This window comes from Panthera tigris, chromosome F3 (assembly GCF_018350195.1).
Source record: "Panthera tigris isolate Pti1 chromosome F3, P.tigris_Pti1_mat1.1, whole genome shotgun sequence".
In the NCBI taxonomy this organism is placed as follows: Eukaryota; Metazoa; Chordata; class Mammalia; order Carnivora; family Felidae; genus Panthera; species Panthera tigris.
The window spans coordinates 30,730,749-30,758,507 of record NC_056678.1 but is presented as its reverse complement, the minus strand read 5'-3'; the positions used below and the strand labels follow the sequence as shown (position 1 = coordinate 30,758,507).

Here is a 27,759-nt window from a genome sequence, read left to right as displayed (position 1 = left end):
ACAATGTGGAGGGAAATTAGATACTGACAGTGATCCGGGATGCCCAGAGGACTCTCAACACAGTCCTTCTTGCCAAGGACATAGAGAAGCCAAATCATCTCTAAATAGAAAAAGCCTATATACAATCAGAAAGAATGCCCCCTTACAGAAGTACATTCAGGAAGCTGCCTCCGTGCAGAGAAGGAAGTTACTGTTCCAATCTGGCAGAAGACAAGCTCCAACACACACTGGATAATGGGGAAATGAGGCCTAATATAATCTGCCATTTTCTGGTTTCAGGAAGGGGGTGGGACATTTGCAGATATCTGAATGTTTACTGTGAACATCGGGAATGAAGCTATGACTGGGACAAGTAAAGAAAGGTCCATTTAAAATTCTACCCGTTGGATTCCCTTTCTAAACAGCTTTGCCATGAGCTATTTAGAAACTTTCATGGTACATGAAGGTATTTAAAAAATGCCTCTGAGTATTGAATAATAAGTCGTGCGGAATGTTAAGCAGTGAAATTTGTTTTTTGTTTTTTCCAGAAATCCATAAAATAAACTTCTTAATTAAGACTGAAGTCCTTTGGAGTCCACATTTGGTTATTTGTTTGTTCATTCAGAGAACACAGCTCTATAATTTGAAATATTATCTAAATCAATGTTTAGAAAATCATATTTGCAGGGAAATTTGCAATTCTAAAAAACAGGTTCATTTACAAAGCAAGTAATTATTTAAAATATTAAATAGTAATTCGATGCTTGTTAGCTGCAGTCATTCAGGAAATAGCAATACATTTTCAGACTTGCCCTCATGGAGCTTACCTTCTAGTGGGGAGGGAGAAAATAACCAGAAAAAAAAAAGTAAAATATAGGACATTTTAGACAGTGGTAAGCTCTAAGAAGAAAAATTAAGTAGGGAAGAGGACAGAGGAGGATGAGGGGGAGGAGGAAGAGGAGGAGGAGGGTGGTGACATGTGGCAATTTATATAGCATGGCCAAAAACGATATTAAAATGCACACAGTATTTCTTAAAGTTTAGGATTACATAGTATTTCTTTTTTTTATAATTTTTTTAATGTTTTTATTTATTTTTGACAGAAGGACAGAACATGAGCAGGGGAAGGGGCAGAGAGAGAGGGAGACACAGAATCCAAAGTGGGCACTGGGCTGTCAGCACAGAGCCCAACGCGGGGCTTGAACTCACAGACAGAGAGATCATGACCTGAGCTGAAGTCAGATGCTCAACCGACTGAGCCACCCAGGCGCCTCAGGATTACACAGTATTTCACCTGTACTGAGAGGTAATCTGATGTATATCTGAGGCATAGATCTGATATACACCACCAAAATAACGTTAAGAGGCAAGAGAAGATGTCCAGGGTTTTAGGCTTCTAGATAGCAGGACCTTTCAAGATTAAACCCATAGTGAGACACCTCGGATTTAAATTTCACTTTAATAATGAATATTTGGAGTCTTTCTATTTGTTTTATTGCAAAATTAGTTTCCTAAACTAGCAGCAGGGCTAACATTTTCTCTAGAAGACTCTCAAGGCTACGAACGCGTGCTCTTGAGAGCAGGAACTATGTTTCTTTTTTGTTTTTAATTCCCCAGGGCACCACAGTGTCTGGAACATACCGTTCAAAACAAGTTCGGTACCTGGAACCCACTGAACCCACTGAATGTGCATGTCCAGTAAGTGCTAACTACAGGAGGTGGTCCAAGGGAGAATGCCGAGTCACGAGGTCTGCTCAGGCACAGCACCTGCCACCAGCCTCAGTCATCAGCAGGCTGTGTGTGTGTGGGGGGGGGGGGGGGGGGCGGTTCCAACTTCACAAGGGCAGATTTCTGACGAAATCTCTTACTTGGATTGAAACCCTTTCTGGTGTTTTCCCTCTGCCGAGGTGGCACGAACATCTGAAACGTGGTCCTGTCTGCTCTAAAGGAAGGGTCCGATCTTGACAGCTGTGCTGGGGCGAGGCCAAATTCGTCCTCTGACTGTGGACCTGGCCGTAGGGGAGCCCCTCTTCGTCTGCCTCTTTGTCTCCGGCGTTTCTGCCTACCCCTTGCTCCCAGTCCCGAGTGGCCGAGTTGCCCAGGCCGCCTCTCACCCTCCCGCCCACCCTTTGCACCTCCTCCCCACCTCCTTCCTCCCTCTCCCCAGTCTGTTACTCGGGGTTACAGCATCCTTCCGGGGAGGAGGACGCCCAGCCTTACCTTCCAGCCCCGCCTTCCGGCTTTCCTCCGGGCAAATTTGCTCCCGCCTCCTCCCTCACGGAAGCTCCCCGATTGGCTTACGCGCCGGGAGGAGGCTCCCACTGATTGGTCAGTAGCCGTCACCCGCGGTGACATGACGTTGTTGGGGCGGGGCCTGGTGCAGGGTGCCGCGGGCCTGGAGGCGCTCGAGTACATCTGCTTCGCCTGCTGACTCCGACTGCTCGGGCTGAGGTTCGCGGCTCACACTCGGGCTCACTCTGCCGGGGAAAGGGTCGCATGAGCGGTGGGCCAAGGGGTTGGGGTTGGGGTGCAGGGAGGGCCTCGGGTCCTGGGCCCGGGGTGCGGAGGGGGGAGGAGGGCCGGGGGCTCGAGGCGGCGCGGGGGACCCCAGGGACATGGTGAAGCTGAACGATGAGGAGGGGGCAGCGATGGCACCCGGGCACCAGCCCACGAATGGATACCTCCTGGTGCCGGGAGGCGAGCCTCCCGGAAAGGTGAGCGCCGAGCTGCAGAACGGGCCCAAAGCCGGCTGCCTGACCCTGAATGGAGTGTCTCGGGACAGCCTCGCTGCCGCGGCGGAAGCCCTATGCAGGCCGCAGACTCCGTTGGCTCCAGAAGAGGAGACCCAGACTCGGCTGCTGCCCACGAGCCCCGGGGAAGAGACCCCGGGGACCGAGGGCTCCCCGGCGCCCCAGACCGCGCTGTCTGCGCGGCGCTTTGTGGTGCTCCTGATCTTCAGCCTGTACTCGCTGGTGAACGCCTTCCAGTGGATCCAGTACAGTGTCATCAGCAACGTCTTCGAGGGCTTCTACGGCGTCTCCTCCCTGCACATTGACTGGCTGTCCATGGTGTACATGCTGGCCTACGTGCCCCTCATCTTCCCGGCCACGTGGCTGCTGGACACCAGAGGCCTACGGCTCACCGCCTTGCTGGGCTCAGGCCTCAACTGCCTGGGCGCCTGGGTCAAGTGCGCCAGCGTGCAGCAGCATCTCTTCTGGGTCACCATGCTGGGCCAGTGCCTCTGCTCCGTGGCCCAGGTGTTCATTCTCGGCTTGCCCTCCCGCATCGCCTCAGTGTGGTTTGGGCCCAAGGAGGTATCCACGGCTTGTGCCACCGCCGTGCTAGGCAATCAGGTAAGGACTAGGGTGATAGATGAAAATCGGATCCTGAAAGAACAACATAAAGTACTAGGCTGTATGAGCTGAGCATATGGATGGACCCTCAGGAGGCAGTTGTGTATAAATGAAGGAAAGGAGATGTGTAGTCATAAGATAGGAGGCAGTCTTGGATTAAAGAGGACGTTCGATTTATTTGTAAGGACAGAACTTTGAAAAGCGGTTTAAAGTGACCGCCTTATCATCTTGCTTTGAGAATGACCTATAAAATAATGAACTGAACTGGCCCATATAACCCTAACATCATAGAAAACTTGTCAGCGTAGTAAGGAATGAGACTTAGGCAGCGGGCAGTGTAGTAAGGAATGAGACTCACCCCCAGTGTTTTCTTTGTAAAAGGAAGGTGTTGGATTCTGGGAAGTTTGTTCTCATTTTGAGTGAGCAGCTCCTGTTTTATTTTCATTCATTCATTCATTCATTTTAAAAGTTTATTTATCTTTTTTAGTAATCTCTACACCCAACGGGGGCCGGAACTCATGACTCCGAGATCGAGAGTTGCATGCTCTTCCCACAAAGCCAGCCAGGCGCCCCTCCTGTTTAATTTTATATATTAGCAGTCAGCAGAGTGCCTGGCACATGACACTTATAAATGACAGCTAAATAAATGTTCTGGTGGTAAAGACCTCACAACATTCCTGAATCCACTTAGCGATTGTTAACAGTAAGAAAATGCAAGACAGATCACAGATCATGGAACCCGTTGTAAAAGGGTGGCTTATTTTGTCAATTGTTCCTTAAAGTGCTTCCTAGTCCTTCTAACACAATAGGTTCAAATTCCAGCAGCATTCCAGTAGCATTACTAAGTGGAATGGTGTGTGTGTGTGTGTGTGTGTGTGTGTTGTAGTTGAAGACTGTTTCTTTTATTGTTAATACATTTTGCAAGTGGAGTTCTGTGATACTTTCTGTACATTGTATTGAGTGTTCATTCAGCTTGAGTAGAACGTAGTTAAAAGTCTGTAAACCAAGAACTTCACGCAGTAAGATTTAGCTAAAAATCTATAAAAAGACTAGCTCTACATGCTTCCTACTTTTTCTTTATTTTCTTTGTCTAAAAGTACAGAAGAAAGGGTAGCTTGAACTGTAGTTGTTGTGTATTCAAAATAATTTATATAACTGATATTTTAGTTGATTGCTTTCATGTGTTTAGATAGGAACTGTTTTCTTAAAGTATTTTTCATTTACAAAATTATATTCAATATTAATACTTCATTGAGCATGACAGAAATATTAACTCCATATCTATGGATTATCTGTTTATAAACAATAAATGGAAATGTTTTCCCATAGGCAGATTTTCCCTCTAACATTTAGCACACCTCTGCCTTCTTCCTATAAGGAAGGTGTTCTCGTCCCTCCTGTGGCTCTAGTAGCTGTGAACTTGCTCATGGCCCCCATCTTCAGCCTAAATTGTGGAGTGATCATTCATAATAATATTCAACATTATTGAATAAGAACCTGGCACCATGCTAAGTATTTTACATGCATTGTGTCCTTGAATTTAATAATGTTAAGGTAGGAACCATTAGTCTCACCATTTTATAGATAAAGAAACTGAGACTTGAAGGGGTAAAATTATTTTCCAAAAGTCACACAGCTAATTGGTGGCAGCATTTATACCTAAGTCCATCTGATTCCAGCATCCTAACTTTTCATTCTCCCATCTCTACTGCCAGGTCTGTAACCTGAGAGACCCTTCAAAAAAAAAAAATCCTTATTTATTTATTTTTGAGAGAGAGAGCACAAGTAGGGGAGGGGTGGAGAGAGAGAGGGAGACACAGAATCCTAAGCATGCTCCAGGCTCTGAGCTGTTGGCACAAAGCCCGATGCAGGGCTTGAACTCATGATCTGTGAGATCATGACCTGAGCCAAAATCGGATGCTTAAACTAGTCCAAGGTGCCCCTTGAGAGACTCTTTTTATTTTGTATTTTTATTTAAAAAAAAAAATTAAGTTTATTTATTTATTTTTGAGAGTGGGGGCAGAGAGAGAGGGAGAGAGCAAGAATCCCAAGCAGGCTCCACACTGTCAGCACAGAGCCCGATGTGGGGCTCGAACTCACAAACCGGGAGATCATGACCTGAGCCAAAAACAGGAGTCGGACACTTAACCGACCAAGCCCCCCAGGCACCCCAAGAGACCCTTTTTAAAACATAGATCAGGGGTGCCTGGGCGGCTCAGTCGGTTGGGCATCTGACTTTGGCTCAGGTCATGATCTTGTGGTTTGTAGGTTCAAGCCCCACACCTGGCTCTGTGCTGATACCTCAGAGTCTGGAGCCTGCTTCGGATTCTGTGTCTCCCTCTCTCTCTGTGCTCCAACCCCTCTCGTGCTCTGTCTCTCTCTGTCTCTCAAAGATGAATAAATGTTAAAAAAAAAAAAATTAAAAAAAAAGAACATAGATCAGATCCTGTCATTGCTCTGCTTTGAACTTGCCAGTGATTTCCCATAATACCTAAAATCTAAACTCTACTCGAAAATGTCTTCTTCTGTTCCTTAAACAACACTAATTTTGGATTTTGTGTAAGGGCCTTTGCAGAAACATTCTCTCTGCCTGGAATGTTCTTCCTCTTAGGGTCACATTATTACATCCTTACTCTCACTTAACTTTCAGTTTAAATTCATTTTAAATATCATTTAGTGGCGTTTCTTGAAGATCCCCTTTAGAGTTGCCCAGTCACTCATTACATCATTATACTGTCTCCATATAGCGCTTATCACATCTGATATATTTATATGTTTATGTATTCATTGTTATTATTCATTTCCCAAACCCGCCATTAGATTCTAAGTGTCATGAAAATAGGCGTGTGGTCTGAACGCATACAGTTGTATCTCCAGCCTTTAATGCAGTTCCTGGCACATTGTCGATTTTCTATAAAATTTTGTTGAATAAATGAATGAGCTTCAGACTCATATAGATACTGTGGGGCCGAATATTTCCATATGATTCCACCCATCAAAATTTACCTTGTCTTTTAGTTCATTTCTCTTCCCTTCTACTGCTACTGTCTTAGCTTTGGCCACCTGCAGCCCTTACCTAGAGCTTGCTGACTGATTTTCCTATCTGCAACCCTTGCTCTTTTCCTGCTACTCTGCACATTTATCCCCTGTGGTCTTCATAACGTGCACATCTGTTCAGGGTACTCCCTTGCCCTCTGCAGTGGCTTCCTTTGCCTTTAGGATAAAATTCAAGCTCTGTAATGTGACAATGTGAGACCCTCCGGATCTGCCTCCTGCCAGCTCCTCTGCTTCGCCTCTGCACACCCACCATTCCTCACATCCACATTCCGTCACTGCTCTGAGGGGAATTGTCCACAACTTGCAGCCTCTCACAAGGTCATGGTCTTTTCCTTCCTCTGTACATGATGGCCCCTTGGCTGGGAACACTCCGGTTTCACTTGACTAATTCCAATTTCTTCTTCAGATCTTAGCTCCTGCAGAAATCTTTCCTGAACCCCAAGTATATACAAGGTGCTCCTTCAAAGTAGTGTCTTAGCTAGAGTGTATACCCCAGCTTGTATACCCAAACTGTATACCCCAGTTTGCCTAGGATGGTCCAGGTATACAGTTGTTCATTAGGCTAATTACTCATGTAGTCCCTTTCACTCTGAATAGTGTTCTTGTTCAGATGATAGATCACATGATCATCCAGGTTTAGCACCCTCTACCTCTCCATCACTGTACTTACCACATTCTATTGTAATTGTTTAATGTCTCTATCGAGCTTTTTGTAAGGGAGCAAATGAAGTATTTGGTGACTATTAGTGTCTGCCTCAGGTGCCTTTTGGAAACCTGTCTTCGGCCCTTCCTCCTCACCTTCATCCCTGAAAGAATCTATCTTTCTCTATTGAGCTCCCTTAATACTTTGATTTTATTTGTTTTATTGTGATTATCCTATTCAACCTTACGTTTTTCTTACTGAAGTGAAATTCACATTACATAAAATTAACCATCTTAAATTATAGCTCAGTGGTATTTAGTACATTCCTAGTGTTGTATAACCATCACCTCCCTCTAGTTCCAAAACATTTTTATCTCCCCTCAAAGAAGACCCAATACCCACTTAGCAGTCACTCCTCCCTCCCTGCTGCTTCTTTCCCCTGGTAACCACTAATTTGCTTTTTCTCTCTATAGATTCACCTGTCCTAGACATAGCATGTAAATGGAATCATACAATATGTGACCTTTTATTTCTGGCTTCTTTCACTTAGGATGTTTTCAAAGTTCATCCATATTGTAGCATATATTAGTACTTCATTCTTTTTATGGCCAAATAATCTTTCACTGTATGGACATACCACATTTTGTTTATCCATTCATCTGCTGATAGACATATGGGTTGTTTCCACCTTCTGACTATTGCAGTAGGGTGCTATGAATATTCATGTATAATATTTGATATTTGTTTGAATACCTGTTTTCAGTTTTTTCCACACTGGCGGCACTATTTTACAATCCTACTAACAGTGTACAAGGGTTGTAATTTTTCCATGTCTTGCCAATGTTTGTTATTTTCCAATTTTTTGTTTGTTTGTTTATTACAGCCATCCTTGTGGGTAAGAAATGGTATCTCGTTATGGTGTTGATTTGCATTTCCCTACTAATTAACTTACGTTGAACATTTTTCTTCCCATGTTTTGAACATTTATATAGATCTTCTTTGGAAAAATGTGTATTCAAGTCCTTTGCCCATTTTTGAATTGGTTATCTGCCTTTTTGTTGTCGAGTTGTGAGAGTTCTCTATGTATTCTGGATAGTAGACCCTTCTTAGGTATATGATTTGCAAATATTTTCTCCCATTCTATACATCATCTTTTCTCAGCCTTATGCTGCATATTCTTATTCCCCTTTTTGATTGTAAGCATCTAACGGGTAAGGACTGTACCTTATACATCTTTACAGCAGACTCATTCAGATAGTAGGAGTTTGTTGAATAGGAAAGACGTTTGTCAGCACTTACCCTTTAACATTAGAACATGGTGCTTTAGGGTTTACACCTTACACCTCAAATACTGGGTGTCTTCTCTATGTTGTAATAATTGCCAGTTTGTCCTTTTTTTCTCTTATACTAATGGCTATTAACAGGGTTATTTATTTTACAGCTTGGAGCTGCCATTGGCTTTTTGCTGCCACCAGTTTTAGTGCCCAACACGCAGAATAACACAGATCTTCTGGCCTGTAATATCAGCACCATGTTTTATGGAACATCATCTGTTGCCACGTTTTTATGTTTTTTAACAGTAATTGGTGAGTGAATTTTTTCCCCTATTGCTTAAATAGATAAATGCATGACAAACACATGAAAATAAAAATAGCTAACCCTCAACATTTTTATGCTAATATCTCCAGTGCCATTTGCTTGTTTCATTCTTGCTGTTGCCCTTGTTCAGATAACGAATGCTACAACCCTAGGGATATGTTATGGTCGGCTACATCTATTTAAATATTGTAAAGGTTGAACACTAATTCATCTAATTTACCTCCCTACTAACTTTTCTTCCCTGATGACTGTTGTTGCAAACATATTAGCTGCCTCCTCTTTGCATACTCCTCTACGTGTTCTGCATCTTATGCTAACATAGCCAGGAACAAGTTCTTCTCATGCTTTAAATGACGCAAATAGGCTACAACTTTTTTTTTTTTTTAACAATAAATCCCTCCAAGGATCCCCATTTTAACAATTAACTGGATCTGAAAATGTTGACCGGTGCACGATCCTGGGCAGCAGCAAGCTGTTCAGCAGAATCTCAGACCGGCAACTGTCTGCTTGTTAGGCCACTCCAGCAAAGCCCTGCTGCCTCCAGTCGTCACTGAGTCCTCTCGTCTGGGCCTGTCTCTTGAAGCAGTCAGTCAAAATCAGCTGCAAGCAGCCATCAGCAGTTTGGAAGAAGGTTTGGGAAGGTCTGCTTTTTAAAATTTATTTTTATTTTTTTTAATTAAACTTTTAAATTTTAATTTAATTTTTTTAGAGAGAGAGAGAGGGAAAGAGAATGAGCAGGGGAGGGGCAGAGAGAGAGAGAGAGAGAGAGAGAGAGAGAGGAGAGAGAGAGAGAGAGAGAGAGAGGGAGAGAGAATCCCAAGCAGGCTCCACACTCAGCATGGAGCCCAATGCGGGGCTTGATCCCACGACCCTTGGATCATGACCTGAGCCGAAATCAAGAGTCAATGCTTAACCGGCTGAGCCACCCAGGTGCTCCTAAAGTTTATTTTTAATGGGAAACAATTTTGATTTCAGGCAAAAGGATAGGTTTTTTAAGTAATATGTTTGCTAATATAACTATAATATTGCCCTTTGGGCACTCAGTATTGTTTAAGACTCAGTATGTCTTAAATTGATTTGAAGAAGAAAGCAACTTTAAAGTAAAAAGGCCATCTTTTAATCATTAACATTTACATCAAGTTGCATTATAGCTGGAGTTTAAAAATTTATAGATTAATTTTTACCACGGCTATAATAGTAATGAAAAATTCAAATTTTGTGATCTCCAGATATGAAATCTTTAGTTTTCAAAGAAATGTAGGCTGAAGACAGTTTTGATAGAGACTGCCTCTATAGGTGAACTGCCCATATATTTAATCTCCCAAAGATAATGAACAAAATACTCTCTTGGTAGCATATAAAGTATGCTGACACGTCCCACCTACTTACGGTTGGTTTTTATGTTTCAATTAGGGAGTGACACATTTGCCCTGTACAGACTACTGAAAAAGGACAAATTATCCCTGTACTATTTTAGCAATTTAACAAAGATATAAACAAAATCTACAGTTGGCCCTCCAACAACATGGGTTTGAACTTCACAGGCCCACTTATACATGGGTTTTTTACAGTCCTGTAAATGTATTTTCTCTTCCTTATGATTTTCTTAGTAACATTTTCTTTTCTCTAGCTTGCTTTATTTTAAGAATACCAGGTGTGCCTGGGTGGCTCAGCTGGTTGAGCGTCCAGCTCTTGATGTTGGCTCAGGTCATGATCTCGTGGTCATGCGATGGAGCCTTACATCGGGCTCTGCACTGAGCATGGAGCCTTCTTGGAACTCTCTCTCTCCCTCTGCCCCTCTCCCCTACTTGTTCTCTGGTCAACAGTAGGCTATTAGTTATTAAGTTTGGGGGGAGTCAGAAGTCATTCATGAATTTTCAACTGTGTAGGGGATTGGTGCCCCAAACCCCCACATTGTTCGTGGTTAACTGTTTATTTTTTAAAAGCAAACTCTTAAGTCTACTTTTCTGGTAGCTGTATTTGATTTGCTAAATGAAATGTAGTTTATATACATTGTGCATAAATAGATCCTCTGTTAGCACTAGGGATTATTAAAAATGTAAAACCCTCTTTCCTTTGATTGCTTGTGTTATCTTCACATCAGTTCTGGTTTTCCTTTTTCTATTGTCTTCAGTTGCTTGTCTCTTCGGAAGAAGTGAGAGAACAGGTTCTATATGTGATATCTATACATATGAAATTATGTGTATGACGCATATATGTTTAAGCATATCTATATGAGATGCTACAAAGATACCTATTTGTCAAGGAAGGGGACAAAAAGGCAATAATAATAGGTGTGACCGTTGACATAGCACCCTGTGTTATTTGAGAAATTAAGAGACCTATTCATGTACATTATTGCTTATTTATGTACTCATGGTCTGAATAGACAGTGGAAATGGAGCAGGGAAAAAAGGACTCACTGTCAAATTTTGCTTGGTGACCTGTAATCTTAATGTTATGATGCCAAGCATAGTATAAAAGCAAGATAATTTACAGTTGTGACCTGAAAGTCTCAGGTTGAAATTGTGATATTTAAACAAAAAATGTACTTGTTTTTCTTATTCCCAAATATTTGTGATTGAGGGAGATATGGGCTATTTTTAAAATCCCTACTCAAATGTCCTTAATCACTAAGGGACAGTCCTACTTCCCTCGAAATTCTACCCATAAATACTTTGGAAGCCCAACCAAATCTGGCAAAGTAATTTGGCTTTGCTGATGCTTTTCAGCAACGTGTCATATACTAAATTGGTATTCAGCAGTCTTTCAAAAATGCTATCTTGAGGCTTCATGCCATGTAACCCTCCTGCCTTCTTCCCTCATGGAACTTACATGTGAATGTAATCCGTCTAGCATTTCTAGGAATTAACCCAAGCCTTCCACTGAATTGCACACTAATACCTCATTCTTCACACCCCACATGATTATACCCTCTGACACGTGGTTGTTTGGTAAGTACTGAACATGTTTAAAGGCACGTTACATGCTGTATCCTTCAGTCTTCACAGCCGTATGAGGACGGTAGTATTATCATTCCCATTTTATAGATGAGGAAAGTGAGGCACAGAATGTAAGTGAATTTAACCTATCCATGGTCACAGTAAATACTGAAGGTGAAATTTGCACCCAGGTACCCTAAGTCCATATTTAAAATGTTATGTATAAAAATAGGTCATTTTAATTTTTATTTAGTTTTGTTTTTGCTCCACTTCAAATTGCTCTTGTATAAGTGGTGATGCTGTTGTATTTGAAAGCTGTTCTTGTGCAGCACAGCAGTAAACTATATCACTTCACTCAAGTGTGCATGTTAAAATGCTTACCATCCTGATTCACTAACATGAGTGAATGAGAGAAACCAAAAGTAATGGCAGTCAGCATATTTAATGTTACGGCACTTAAACACATGAGTAAAGAACATGTTTGCGTAATTTTACTTTTGATTCTTATGTTCAGGATATTTATATATAGGCTGCTATTGTAAACTTTTAACAGAAATCTGTTTCACCCAGGCTATGAGAATTTCAAGCCCTGAGATAAAGTCTCTGACTTCTTAAAAATAAATATTCCTCAAAAAGACGATGTATTTTGTGTAGCATTCAATAATTACAAAATTAGTTTGCAAATGTCACATAATCCTCATAACAGCTTGTTGTTATTTCCATTTTATGAATGAGAAATCTATAGTTGAGAGACAGGAATTGACTTCTTCAGAGTTATACAAAATATGAGGCAGAGCCAGTATTCAAACCTTTACATGTCTTATAATAAGTTAATATGTGTAATGTCTGCTTGAATCAAACAAGGACAAATAATGAAATCAAAAGGTAATGTTACCTAATTCCAAAAAGTAGAAGTACTCCTAAACACAATAGATATGCTTATTCATCATGGGAGAAAAAGTTTGACTGTGGTGCCCCCCAAATCCTTTGGCTACTTTGGAAAATAACTGCTTTAATAGTTTATTACTATCACTATTATTTATTATTATTATTAATTATTATTATTATTTTGTAAGCTCTGTGCCCAGTGTGGGGCTTGAACTCACGACCCTAAGATCAAGAGTCACATGTTCTACCAACTGAGCCAGCCAGGTGCCCCGATAGTTAATCATTTTATTGGCTCACGCTTTTGGTGGGAGAAGAAAGTAGAAGACTATTGCTTTTTAGTTTTCAAGGGAGAAAGAAAAGCCATATTTCATCATTTGAAAGAATCACTGCCAAGTGAACAGGGGCAGAGACCCTGTTTTCTGTTCCTCTGTTTCCCTTTCTTCGTATAGAATTAAACCTGACTTTAGTGTATTGTGTAGCTAATACAGGCCTGATTTTATCCAACAGGGCAGTTAATTACCTGAAACTAAACGATAACACGTGTATTCAGGAAATAAATTTAGTAGCGTTGAAGATTAATAAGAATTGTTTTCATTTTGAATTGGAGTTCAAAGCTGAGCCTTTTATACTTACTTTACCAGAGTAAATAAAAAAGTAAGAGGCTTAAGACTCACTCAATCCCCATGACTCCTTGTAAGCATGGTTTTTACATTCTGAAGCTTTGTTTTACAACTGTGTGAGTTGTGTATTACCAATATTAATGAAAAGAGATATCTCCTATCTTAACTAGGACACAAAGAGACTTTCAGGAAAGGACAACAGACGCCCTCCACAGTGCAAGGAGCAGATAGGGTGAACGGAAGAGGAGGGATTGCAACAATTTAAACATTTTATGTCTACCAGTCCAGTCCTCCGATGTAAGCATATTAACCAGTGAATATTCATGAGTATGTCTCCTCTTGAATTAGTTGTGACACCTGTAAAAATAGAAGTCTGTTTTAGTTTGATAAGTTTTCAGTATATCATAATTAACTGATGTTTTGGTGAGCTCTGCTGCCATGAATCCACCTGGACCTGTTTCAATTCTAGAGGTGTAATTAGATCAGTTGATAAATTTCATATCAAAACTTAAAAGGAAATAGTTAACTAACTCAAGATAATCTTCTAAGAGTTCAATAACAGGGGTACCTGGGTGGCTCAGTCGGTTAAGCGGCCAACTTCGACTCAGGTCACGATCCTGCGGTCTGTGAGTTTGAGCCCCGCGTCGGGCTCTGTGCTGACAGCTCAGAGCCTGGAGCCTGCTTCAGATTCTGTCTCCCTCTCTCTCTGCCCCTCCCCCGTTCAGGCTCTATCTCTCTCTGTCTCAAAAATAAATAAATGTTAAAAAAAAAAAGAAGTTCAATAAACACATTGGTTTGCTTATTTCTGATGTTACCTCCAATTACAAATTGAACTAAATTTAGAAATGGAATTGTTGACTACCTACTATAATAAAAATTAATCTTGCTTAACTGAAAATGGAATAATCAGTGGGCAAGGTTGTGGCGTGTTATTGATGGTTTTGCAGTTAAGTCATGTGAACTGGCCAAATCTCTGAGTTGTAGTCAGTTTCGGGGGACCAGGAGGACGTGCCTCACTTAAAAATCAATGAAACTGAAAGCCTCACTGTAAGACTCTCACTACCTCTTTAAATTTAAACTGGTGGAGTCCACTCACTAAATATGTGTATTTAATTTCCTTTTCATGTCTGTTTCCAGCATTCAAAGAAAAGCCTCAGTATCCACCAAGTCAGGCTCAAGCAGCTCTTCAAAACAGCCCCCCTGCTGAGTACTCCTATAAGAAATCAATAAGGAACCTATTTAGAAACGTTCCCTTTGTCCTTCTATTGATCACTTATGGTAAGTGGTTTTCTTTTATTTTCTGCGACGTCTCTGTAAACCTTTGAGCACTGTAGATTATTTTCACTTGATCTAGTGGTTTGAGCTTTAATGAGCTAGGTTTGTTAACTGTAAAAATAATGACGGCACAGTCATAAATTTTGAACTAAAAGTGAAAACTTCAGGATGGATTTTCTTACACGTTTTTAAAACAAAGACAAGTAATAGATCTCAAATAGACAAATTCTGTCAACCTTTTTGAGTTTTCACAGAGTATTTTAAGTCCTTTATAAATTACCGTAAGCTTATGGGAAATGTCACCAACAGCTCCCTTCTCTGACCCTGTGCAAACTGGCGTCTGTTTGGACCTACTCAGTCAGGACTAGACACTAATGCGATCACCTTAGCCAGTTCTAACTTGAAAAAGAATTCTCACCCTTCTAGATATTTCAGGACAGCTGACAGATACTCCTCTGACACTGTGGCCTTGACTGCAGGCACCAACATATTTGCCTCCCTTCAGAGTTTGCTGACAGTTCATTCTTTGTTTTTCTTAAAAACATTTTTTTAATGTTTATTTTTGAAGGAGAGAGAGACAGAGAGTGAGTGGGGGAGGGACAGAGAGAGAGGGAGAGAGAGAGAGACACAGAATCCGAAGCAGGCTCCAGGCTCCGAGCTGTCAGCACAGAGCCCGACGCGGGGCTCGAACTCAGGAGCCGTGAGATCATGACCTGAGCCAAAGTGGGACACTTAACTGACCGAGCCACCCAGGTGCCCCTGTTCTTTGTTTTTCATGTTAACTCTGTTTGTATCAACTGCCAACACCCCTTATTTCTGTCTTGTCTTCAGAAGTCACTCACTGCTGTTCTCTTTTTTACATCTTTTTGGGAGTGCACACCCTAGTACATAACTGTTTTACAAGTGGTTAAAAATTATGCCCTCATCTAAACACTCACCCTTTTACCAGGATTACTTCATCTTTTTTTCTTTTTTTTAGTACAAATTGTTCAACACCAAAGTAGAGCGTTTAGTATGGTGAGTCCCTGTGTACCCATCATCACCCAGCTTCAGTGATCAGCATTTCACCATTCTTGCTTTATTTCTTTCCTCTACTTTTTTCCTGGAATATTTTTTAAGCAGATCCCCAGATGTTATGTCATATCATCATTAATACTTTAGTATGTCATAGTTCCTTTTCTTAATTTTGCTGGTTACTTCTGTTGGTTAGCTTAACCCTAAAACACGTAACTGGGAAGTAGAGTAAATACAGTGGGTCATTTTTATCTATAAGAACAAATTCATTTCTGTAGCTTATCATTTTTTTTTTTAATGTATGAAATTGATTGTCAAATTGGTTTCCATACAACACCCAGTGCTCATCCCAAAAGATGCCCTCTTCAATGCCCATCACCTACCTTCCCCTCCCTCCCACTCCCCATCAACCCTCAGTTTGTTCTTTTAAGAGTCTCTTATGCTTTGGCTCTCTCCCAACTCTAACCTCTTTTTTTTTTTTCCTTCCCCTCCCCCATGGGTTTCTGTTAAGTTTCTCAGGATCCACATAAGAGTGAAAACATATGGCATCTGTCTTTCTCTGTATTGTAGCCTATCACTTAAGGAAGAAAGATTCCTACCTTCTTTTGTCTCTCACTGTTTCCCAAGACAAAACTTTCTTTCAGTCCATTTATAACCAACCCCTTGTCACAGACACACACATACACAAACATGCCTCCGCGTGCATATACACTGTTAATACTAGTCTCTGTAATTTTGTGCCATTACTCCTTTTACCTGAAATGTGCTCCTTTTTTCCACTAAGTGATCCTACAAGAGCCAACTTAATGTTTGCCTCACTTATTGTTCATTTTGTTACTCATTCATTTATTTGTTTATTCCATCAGTAATTATCAACAATGACTGTAGAGTAGTGCTCTAGATACTGTGTGGGCTAAAAAGAAGCATAGTATGTGATTTCTTCCCTGAAGAAATTAGAATCCAACTGGGGACGTAATATAAACATCTAAAAAGCGAACAACAGTTTAAGAGTCATTTCTTTTGTAACACATCATTTAGTACTTCCTTGATTATACATAAGTGATAAGGTGAAAATTTTTTATTTTTTTTTTGAAATTTATAAAGGACTTCCCTATATATTATTTTATCTAACTTTTTTGAGATAGAAATATTATACCTATTTTATAAAGGATCAGAGTTCTCTTTTCTTAATTCTAAATTTTATTTATTTGTACAAAATTTAGTAGGTTACAAAGGATGCATAGTGCACACAGTATAAAATTCACAAGGTACAAAGGGCGTACAATGAAAAACCAGTCTTCCCCCATCTCTGTCCCCAGGTTACCTCTCTGTTTCCAGGGAGTTCCCCTCCCTGGAGACAATCACTGGTATCATCTGCTTCCTTGTGAGGCTGGTATATCCTTGATACCAAAATCAGACAGGAACAGTGCAAGAAAAGAATTATAGGTCAATTTCACTTATGAAAAAAATGTAAAAATGCAAAATAAAATATTAGCTAAGCTACGTTAGCAATTTATAAAAATGACAATACATCCTGGCCGAGTTTGGTTTAAGAAATGATGTTGTACTAAACTGATTTAACACTAGAAATTCATGAATATAATTTATTGCAGTAAAAGATCAAAGAGGAAAATTTGCCCAATAGCTGAAGGAAAAGCATTTGATAGAATTCAATACCCGTTGATTAAAGACTTAGCAAACTGCAAAGAAAAATGAACTTTATGAATCTGATAAAGTTTACCTACAAAAACTCTCTACTAGACATCATTCTAAAGGCAGAACCTTAGGAGCAGCACTATGCTTTAAAACAAGGATGTCTGTGTCATCGCTTTTATTCATCATCCAGATGGAAGTTCTGGCTGGCTCACTAACACAAAATTTAAAAGTAGATGAGTTGAAAAGAAGAAAGTTGCTATTATTCATAGATAATATGATTATATACACTATAATCAACTATGTTGATTATCAAAAGTCATCAAACTATGGCCTATGAGTCAACTCTGTTGCCTGTTTTTATAAATAAAGTTTTGTTTGTTTACATATTGTCTATTGCTGCTTTTGAGCTGCAAGGGTAGCGCTGAGTAGTTGCATCAGAGACCCCAGCACCTGCAAAGCTAAAGATATTTACTGTCTGGCCCTTTGCAGAGAATGTTTACTGACCCCCTGATCTATAAAAATAATGCAAGAGAACCTACAGATAACTATTAAAACTAATAAGAATGAGTTCAGCAAGATTAGTAGATAATCTGACAATGTGAAAATATCAACTACATTCCTATGTATTTATAGGAATTGTATTCCTTTTTAAAAAGATGTTTATTTCTTTATTTTGGTGGGTAGAGGGGCAGAGAGAGAGGAAGGGAGAGAATCCCAAGCAGGCTCCACACTCAGGGCGGAGCCCAACCTAGGGCTCTATTCCATGAACCATGAGATCATGACCTGAGCCCAAATCAGGAATCAGATGCTTAAATGAATGCGTCACCAAGGCACCCTGATAAGAATTGTATTCCTATAAAAAGATATTTTTATAACAGCAGCCAACACTATAAGATGTCTAGGAAAAAAATCCAACAAAAGAACTTTGTAAATTAGAAAATTAGAACACATTAAAAGACAAGAGAAGACCTCAATTAAATGGAGAGCTATGTTTATAGAAGACTTGAGACTATAGTGATGGCAGTTAACGTTACAGAACCACTGTATTAATAAATGACAGTTGCGGATTTGGATTGACAGAAAAGCCAGATACAGGCACTAATTAGGACACTAAACAGAATTTTCTTGTTGAAGGAATTAGAAAGAAGGGGTTGGGAAAAACCGTGGAGAGTTTAATAATAATCCCCAGGACAGTTGGAAAACTTTCTTGACCTCATAGTCTTCACCAGAGGAGTAAGAGTTAGGGATCATAATTTTGAATGAGTGAGTCACATCCCACCTTTTAGCAGTGCACCTGTCTCCCTCAATGTCTAGTATTATATATTGAAAGTTGGAGCAGAGTTGCACATGGGATGGTCTGGATAGGGACTATACTCCTGAGATAGGTTTTCAGGATTATATACAATATCCAAAACTTAGGAACCAAATAGTCCAAGCTAACATTGTTTTTGAGGTAGGGCTATTTGGAGAAAAATTGTATCCCTTACTATGCCAACTATTGCTACTTGCTATCTGAAACTCAGAAAAATAATATATTCTAGGCTCAGATAACACTATCTCTTGCTATTATAATTCTTATCCAGACTCTTGCTCTCCTTACTCCGGTCTGGAATAGATTCAAGATCCCATAGGATACAGCACAGTAGAGGACCCCCAGGCCAGAGCACAGACCTTCTTTGTTTTCCTTGGCCTCTCCAGGCTAACCTAGCTGGGTCCCTATATATTCCTGAACTCAATGGGACATGAGCAACAAAGGCCAGTTACTCAGGGTTTTTTGATATGATCTTTAGATAGCTATAGGTCTCCTTTTGCAATCTTCTGTATACACAGGGTTTGTAATGGAACTTGACTACTTCTAAAATTCCTGTGAGAGAAGTAAGGGCCAAGAGCAAAGATAATTTTGTTGAAGACCAAGTTGAGGGCGCATTCTTATATCAGGATATATAAAACAATGATTATTAAGATGCCATGTAGGGGCGCCTGGGTGGCTCAGTCGGTTAAGCGGCCGACTTCGGCTCAGGTCATGATCTCACGGTCCGTGAGTTCGAGCCCCGCATCGGGCTCTGTGCTGACAGCTCAGAGCCTGGAGCCTGTTTCGGATTCTGTGTCTCCCTCTCTCTGACCCTCCCCCGTTCATGCTCTATCTCTCTCTGTCTCAAAAATAAATAAACGTTGAAAAAAAATTAAAAAAAAGATGCCATGTAAAATCAAAGGACAGACCATTAGGTTACCGCAACAGAGTAGAGATCCCAGCGATCTACCCCTGTGTCTGTTTGCAGGCTAGGTTGTATTGTAGCAATGAAATTCTGCCAAAAAAACCTCAGTGGCCTAACACATCAAAAATGTATTTATTGCCAATACTATACAATGTCCATTGTGAATCGGCAGCAAGGCTCTGCTCGTCAGTTAACTCAGGGATCCAGGATGACATCTTGGCACAGGCTGTTGTGATTACTAGGGCAGCAAATGGGTAACGTCACTTTTGATCACATTTAAAGTCATATGGCCATGGCACTAGGTCCCTGGAAGGAAAAAAACCACTATACAGTGATCCTCCCTTGTGCCTAGTTTCCTCTTCTGTGGTTTCAGTTACCCGCGATCAACCGCAGTCAGGAAGCAGGGGTAACTCCTTCTGGCCTGTCCACAGAAGCTCAGCGGTAGCCTGACACTCAGTCACACCGTGTCATTCACCTCACTTCATCTCATCACATAGGCACTTTGTCTTTAATCCACAGTAAGACGAAAACAGTACAATAAGATATTGAGAGAGACCACATTCACATAGCTTCTATTACTGTATATTGTTATAATTGTTCTGTTCTTTTATTAGGTACTGTTGTTAATCTCTTACTCTGCCAATGTATAAATTAAACTTTAATATAGGTGTGTATGTATGTATAGGAAAAACAGTATGCATAGGGTTGGTGCCCTCTGCAGTTCCAGGCATCCACCGGGGGACTTGGAACATACCCCCTGCACACAAGAGAGGACTGCTGTATTTGCAGTCATCTCCAATGACTAGAAGGTGCATATATGAAAACTAGATGTTTGGTACAAGAGAAACTATACAGCCAATTGTCCTGGGATAATTGAGCAATAAAGTCAAATTAGCTCTCTATGTCATACCATGAACAAAAAATGAATCACAGTGGATTAAAGACGAAAGGGTAAAAATTAGAACTTTAAAGTTTTAGAAGCACATGTTTTAGAAACTGGCTTTAGTATTCTTAGAAAGAATTTCTCATGTAAAAAACACAAGGGCACCTGGCTGGCTCGCAGAACATGCAGCTTTTGATCTCGAGGTTGTGAGTATCAAGTCCCACGTTGGGTATAAAGAGTGCTTAAAAATAAAATCTTGGGGCATCAGGGTGGCTCAGTCAGTTGAGCATCCAACTCTTGACGTCGGCTCAGGTCATGATTCTAGGGTCGTGGGATCAAGCTGCATGTTGAGCTCTGCACTGAGCATGGAGCCTGCTTAAGATTCTCTCTCTCTCTCTCTCTCTCTCTCTCTCTCTCTCTCTCTCTCTCCTTCTGCCCCTCTCCCCCACTTAGACTCCCTGTCTCTCTAAAATAAAAAAAATAAATGGGGCACCTGGGTGGCTGAGTCGGTTAACTATTCGACTTCGGTTCAGGTCATGATCTCATGGTTCATGGGTTCGAGCCCCACGTCGGGCTCTGTGCTGACAGCTTAGAGCCTGGAGCCTGTTTTGGATTCTGTGTCTTCCTCTCTCTCTGCCCCTTCCCCACTCACACAATGCTCTCTCTCGCAAAAATAAAAAATTAAAATTAAAAAAAATTGTAATAAAATAAAATCTTAAAAAATAATAAAACATAAACCCTAAAGAAAAAGATTGATAAGTATGATTACATTAAGATAATGGTCTTTTCTAAAAAGATATCACGGGGGGCCCTGGGTGGCTCAGTCTGTTGAGCATCTGACTTCAGCTCAGGTCACAATCTTGCAGTTCATGAGTTCAAGCCCCGCGTCGGGCTCTGTGCTGACAGCTCAGAGTTTGGAGCCTGCTTCAGATTCTGTGTCTCCCTCTCTCTCTCTGCACCTCCCCTGCTCACACACACACTCTCTCTCTCTCTCTCAGAAATAAGTAAACAGTAGAAAAAAATACAATGAAATGAAAAGACACCATAAAAAGTGAAAAGACAAGACATAAAGCATGAGAAAGTGTCTGTGGTGCATATAACCAACAAAGGATTAACACCTACAATGTAAAAATAGCTCATACCACTCAGTGAGAAGAGAACAAACAATTTAAGGGAACCAGAAGGCCTTTATGTGTTTGTGTATTACTCATGTATGATGCTAAACCTTATTACTTATCAAAGCAATGCAAATCAAGACAGAGTAAGAAATAATATTACATGTATTCAAGTTGGCAAAAAAATAAATATTTTTTAATCTAGAGAAAACAAATATGGCAAGAATATGGAGTAAAGGAACTCTGCGAGTAGTATAAACTGATAAAACTGTTTGAAAGAGCAATTTCGCTCTATCCAGAAAATAGACATTCTGCTCCTAGATATAGACTTAGAGAAATCCTTATATGTAATAACAAAAACATAATATTCATTGCAATATTATTTTAAATAGCGAAAAATAGGGAAAAGCCTTAAGTGTCTATTGACTTTACAAGAGATCATTAAATTGCAGTATTTTTCACACAATGGACTATTAAATAGTAGAGAAAACTAATGAACCAGAATTTAAAGTATTGCCTCAGGTAAATCTCAAAATCATAATATTGAGTGATAAGAGCAAGCTGCAGATGATACACATATAATATCTAAAACGATAAGCGCTGACATCAGGCAAGGAGTTACTTCTGAGAAAGAATAAGAGAGAAGAACAGGATTAGAGAAGATCTAAAAAGTTAATCTAAAGCAAAAATGGCAAAATGTTAAGGGTTTATGAAGCTGGGTGATGAGTAAGGGCATTTGCTAAATTACTATCTGCACTATTTTCTATGCTTGAAATATTTAATAATAAAGAGAAAGAAAGAATTAACCTAAGTCTTGCTAGGTTGAGAGGCTTACCTAAAGTCATGCAAGATATGCCAGGAATCCTCAAGATTCAGACGTAGCCATGTGCTTTCTGATAACCAGCTGTTTTTATTTTTCCCTTTTTACATATTCTGTAATTAATATTATTTTACTAATTGCCTTGAAGTCTTTGATGCAGGGGTGACATCTCTGAAGTAGGGATTCTGTCTTCTGTTTGAACATTCATTAGCTCGAGTACACTGTAGGTGCTCAATAAGCAATCTGTTCAGTGCTTGATGGCTATATACAGTGTTATGCATGGAGACATTATTTATGGTTGGCATATCTGAGTCTCAGTAATAATAAATGATGTAATGACAGAATTTTACTATTGTAATCTCTAGTAAGTTTAGGTATTAAATTGATCACTCCATATCCTGAAAGGGAATGGCAAGAGATTTTAGTTTTCTGTCAGCTGTCTAGGAAATACATGCTATTTTCACAATTGCCCCAGAGTGCTCATATCACATTATGAGCTAGTAAGTGGTGCATTTACAATTTTCTGTTTGTTATTGTAGGTATCATAACTGGAGCATTTTATTCAGTCTCAACATTATTGAATCAAATGATATTGACATATTACAAGGTAAGTGTCTGTCTGTGCCGTGTCACATGCCTGGCCAAGAATGTTTCTTAAGCAGTGTGATTCCTGTTAGTGTGATCATAAGATTAAAGATTTATAGGGTAACCGGCTGGCTCAGTCAATGGAGTGTGCGACTCTTCATCTCGGGGATGTAGGTTCGAGCCCCACATAGGGTATAGAGATTACTCAAAAATAAAATCTTGAAAAAAAAGGTTTATGACCTTATTGCTTTTAAGAGATTTATATTTGTTTTAATTGAGAATACATTTAATCTAATTTATAAAGCACACAAAATGGAAAGCAGAGGTTATTATTACAGTGATAATACCTAAGTCTTTTTTTGATACTTTTTTTTAAATTTAATGTTTGTTTATTTTTGAGAGAGAGAGAGAGAGCGCGCGCGAGAGAGCATGAGTGGGGGAGGGGCAGAGAGAGAGGGAGACACAGAATCTAATGTAGGCTCCAGGCTCTGAGCTGTCAGCACCGAGCCCGACGTGGGGCTCAAACCCGCTGATCGCAAGATCATGACCTGAGCTGAAGTCAGATGTTTAACCAACTGAGCCACCCAGGCACTCAATACTTTTTTAAAAAAATGTGACTGGTTATATGGGAAAAGACAAAGAGACAATTTTAAAGGAAACCAATCCAAATATAAAGAAGTAAATATCAAGCTGTGACCTCTCTTTTCTTTTGAAAGGAGAAAGCAGTTGTAATATATAAAAACAGATTAATCTCCTCAGACTTCTGTGAATTCTAACAAAGATCATTGCATTTTCTAACCATGGAGGAATGAGAAAAATTTCTTTTGATTTCTCCCACATTTTAGGTTTTCTTTTTTTCTGGTTTGAAAATAGAATGCCCTTCACATGTTCGTTACCTGCCCCCTAACCCACTCACCTAACAGATATACTAAATTTCCCACTATATTCTATGCTTAATTTTATCTGATTATTTCCATTGACTGTGGAATGTATGGGAATGTGAAAGATCTATTTGAATTAGAAGTATCTGATTAACTTCTTTTGATTTTTGTTTTTTAATTAATTTATTTAAATTCAAATTAACATACAATGTAGTATTGGTTTCAGGAGCAGAATCCCATGATTCATCACTCACATGTAACACCCAGTGCTCATCCCAACAAGTGCCCTCACTAATGCCTATCACCCCTCCAGCGACCCTCAATTTGTTTTCTGTATTTAAGAGTCTCTTATGGTTTGCCTCCCTTTCCATTTTATCTTATTTTTCCTTCCCTTCCCCTATGTTCATCATGTTTTGTTTCTTAAATTCTACATATAAGTGAAATCATGATATTTCTTTTTCTCTGATTTATTTTGCTTAGCATAATACATTCTAGTTCCATCCACATTGTTGCAAATGACAAGATGTTCTTTTTGATTGCTGAGTAGTATTCCATTGTATATATATATACCACATTTTCTTGATCCATTCAAGAAGTATCTGATTAACTTCTTATGAAAATTTTTTTAAGGGAGAAGAAGTGAATGCTGGAAAGATTGGGCTAACATTGGTAGTGGCTGGAATGGTGGGCTCTATTCTTTGTGGCTTTTGGCTTGATTATACCAAAATATACAAGTAAGTGATGGTAGATAAATGTACGGTGTACAACCTAAGGTATTTTGGGTTTAATGGAGACTGTGATTTTTATTTTCAGAAATTTAAGAAGTGTTATTATTACTGAAAGACTTGGATTTTAGACGTTCTTAGATTCCCTTCTCTTCTAAGTGAAGTCTATCTATCTATCTATCTATCTATCTATCTACCTTCCCTCTGGTAACCATCAGTTTGTTCTCTATACTGAAGAGTCTGTTTCTTGGTTTGTCTCTCTCACTCTTTTTTTTCCTTTGTTTGGTTTCTTTCTTACATTCCACATATGAGTGAAATCATATGGTATTAGTCTTTCTCTGACTGACTGATTTCGCTTAGCATTATACTCTCTAGCTCCATCCATGTCGTGGCAAATGCCAAGAGTTCATTCATATTTTTATGGCTGAATAATATGCCATTGTGTGTATATACTTTACCCATTCATCTATCGATTGACTTGGGCTGCTTCCATAGTTTGGCTATTGTAAATAATGCTGCAGTAAACATAGGGGAACAATTATTTTCATTACTAAATGCTCCCCATGATAAATGTAGTTACCATCTGTCACTATACAAAGTTCTTATATTATTGACTATATTCCCTATTCTCTACTTTCCATTCCCATGGCCTATTTATTTTATTACTGGAGGTTGTATCTCTTGATTCCTTCACCTCTTTTGCCCACACCCCCCTACTCCTACAATCACCAGTTTGTTCTCTGTATTTATGAGTCTGTTTCTGTTTGTTTGTTCATTCATTTTGTTTTTTAGATTCCACATGTAAGTGAAATCATATGGTATTTCTGTATTTCCGTCTGACTTATTTCACTTAGCATAATGCCTTCAAGGTCCATCCATGTTGTCGCAAATGACAAGATTTCATTCTTTTTTTACAGCTAATGTTCCATTGTATGTGTGTGTATTCTTTATTCATTTATGTATGTAAATACATACATATTCTTTATTCATTCATCTATCAGTGGACACTTAGGTTGCTTCAATATCTTGGCTATTATAAATAATGCTGCAGTAAACATAGGAGTGCACATATCTTTTTTTTCTCATTTTCTAGCTTTTATTATTATTTTTTCAAACATAATTTATTGTCAAGTTAGGTAACATACAGTGTATACAGTGTGCTCTTGGTTTTGGGGGTAGATTCCCATGATTCACTGCTTACATACAACACCCAATGCTCATCCCAAGAGGAATGCACATATCTTTTTGAATTAGTGTTTTTATTTTCCTGGGGGAAAGCCCAGAAGTAGAATTACTGGATCATGTAGTATTTCAATTTTTAATTTTTTGAGGAACTTCCATACTGTTTTCCATGGTGGCTGCATCAAGCTACATTTACCAACAGTGCACAAGGATTCCCTTTTCTCCACATCCTCACCAACACTTGTTATTTCTTGTGTTTGTGATACTAGCCGTTCTGAAAAGTATGTGGTGACATTTCATTATGGTTTTGATTTGCATTTCATTGATGATTAGTGATGTTGAGCATCTTTTTGTGTGTCTGCTGGCCATCTATATGCCTTTGGGAAAATGTCTATTCTGGTCCTCAATTTTCAATTGAATTATTTGGTTTTTTGGTGTTGAGTTGTATTAGTTCTTTATATAATTTTGGATATTAATCCTTTATTGTATATATCATTTGCAAATCTCTCCCCCATTCAGTAAGTTGCCTTTTCCTTTTCTTGATAGTTTCATTTGCTATAGAAGAGCTTTTTAGTTTGATATAGTTCTAATAGTTTATTTTTGCTTTTGTTTCCTTTGAGGAAACAAATACAGAAAAATATTGCTAAGGAGAATGTCTAAGAGGTTACTATGTGTCTTCTTTTAGGAGTTTTATGACTTCAGGTCTTACATTTAGGTCTTTAATTCATTTTGATTTTATGTTTGTGTATGGTGTGAGGAACTTTTCTAGTTTCATTCTTTTGCATGTGGGTGTCCAGTTTTCCCAGCACCCAGTTACTGAAGAGACTATGTTTCTTGCCTCCTTTCTTATAGATTAATTCACTGTGTAAGCGTGGGTTTATTTCTGACTCTCTATTCTGTTTTATTGGTCTTTGTGTCTATTTTTGGGCCGGTACCATACCGTTCTGATTATTATAAATTTGTAGTATAATTTGAAATGTGGGATTATGATACTTTCGGTTTTATTCTTTCTCAAGGTTGCTTTGGCTATTTGGGGTTTTTGTAGGTTCATTTTCTTTTTAATACAGTTGTGAATGGGATTGTTTCCTCAGTTTCTTTTCGTGGTACTTTGTTATTATTGTATAAGAACACAACAGAGTCTGTATATTAATTCCATATCCTGCAACTTTACTGAATTCATTCATTTGTTCTAATAGTTTTTGGTGGAGTCTTTAGGCATATATAGTATCATATCATCTGCAAATAGGGACAGTTTTACTTCTTTCTTACCAATTTGGATGCCTTTTATTTCTTTTTCTTGTCTGATTGTTGTGACTAAGACTTCCAATACTATGTTGAATAAAGGAGGTGAGAATGGCCATCCTTGTCTTGTTCCTCATCTAAAGAAAAGTTTTCAACTTTTTATCATTATGATGTTAACTGTATTTTTGTCACATATGGGTTTTATTAAGTTGAAGTATGTTCTCTCTAAACCTACTTTGTTGAAAGCTTTTATCATGAATGAATGTTGAATTTTGTCAAATGCTTTTTCTGCATCTGTTGAGTTGATCATATGATTTTTATTGTTGATTTTGTTAATGTGGTGCATCACATTGATTTATTTGCAGCTATTGAATCATCCTTGCATCCCTGGAAAAAATCCTACCTGATCCTTTTAATGTATTGTTGAATTCAGTTTGCTAATATTTTTGTTGAGGATTGCAGCTATGTTCATCAGGGATATTAGTCTGTAATTTTCTTTTTTGTAAGGTCTTTGTCTGGTTTCAGTAGCATTGTAATGCTGGCCTCATAAAATGAATTTGGAAATGTTCCTTCTTATTATATTTTTTGGAATAGTTTGAGAAGTATAGATATTAGCTCTTTAAATGTTGGTAGAATTCACCTGTGAATTCATCTGGTTCTAGACTTTTGCCCTTGGGAGGTTTTTGATTAGTGATTCATTTTTGTTACTAACAACCAGTCTTTAGATTTTTCTACTTCTTCCTGAATCAGTCTTAGAAAATTACATGTTTCTAGGAATTTATCCATTTCTTCTGAGTTGTCCAATTTTTTGGCATACAGTTTTTCATGGTATTCTCTTATAATCCTTTGTATTCCTCTGGTGTCAGTTGTAATTTCTTTCATTTCTGACTTTATTTATTTGGTTCTCCTCTTTTTTCTTGATGAGTATGGCTAAAGCTATGTAAATTTTGCTTACTTTTCAAAGAACTGGCTCTTAGTGTCATAATCTTTTATAGTCTCTATGTCATTTATTTATGCTCTGTTCTTTATTATTTCTTTCCTTCAACTGACTTTGGACTTTCTTTGTTCTTATTCTAGTTCCTTT

General features: G+C 39.1%; 2 protein-coding genes across 3 annotated transcripts in view; one reads left to right on the top strand and one right to left on the bottom strand.

Annotated features, from left to right (window-relative positions):
• SPATA45 (spermatogenesis associated 45) overlaps nt 1-2,247 on the bottom strand; it is a 30,711-nt gene extending 28,464 nt beyond the window's left edge. The window contains exon 1 of one of the 2 annotated variants that reach the window (XM_042976702.1): nt 2,200-2,247. The gene's annotated coding sequence lies outside the window, so the exon portion shown is untranslated. Of the gene's footprint in view, nt 1-1,847; nt 2,063-2,199 lie in introns of those variants that run through there. The other variant, XM_042976700.1, reaches the window with a different exon arrangement.
• A 336-nt stretch (nt 2,248-2,583) lies between these two features.
• Nucleotides 2,584-27,759, top strand: part of FLVCR1 (FLVCR heme transporter 1) — a 37,160-nt gene continuing 11,984 nt past the window's right edge. The window contains exons 1-5 of the mRNA XM_042976508.1: nt 2,584-3,332; nt 8,474-8,618; nt 14,219-14,359; nt 22,600-22,667; nt 24,157-24,260. Coding sequence (XP_042832442.1) covers nt 2,595-3,332; nt 8,474-8,618; nt 14,219-14,359; nt 22,600-22,667; nt 24,157-24,260 — 1,196 coding nt within the window. The 5' untranslated portion in view covers nt 2,584-2,594. The remainder of the gene's footprint in view (nt 3,333-8,473; nt 8,619-14,218; nt 14,360-22,599; nt 22,668-24,156; nt 24,261-27,759) is intronic.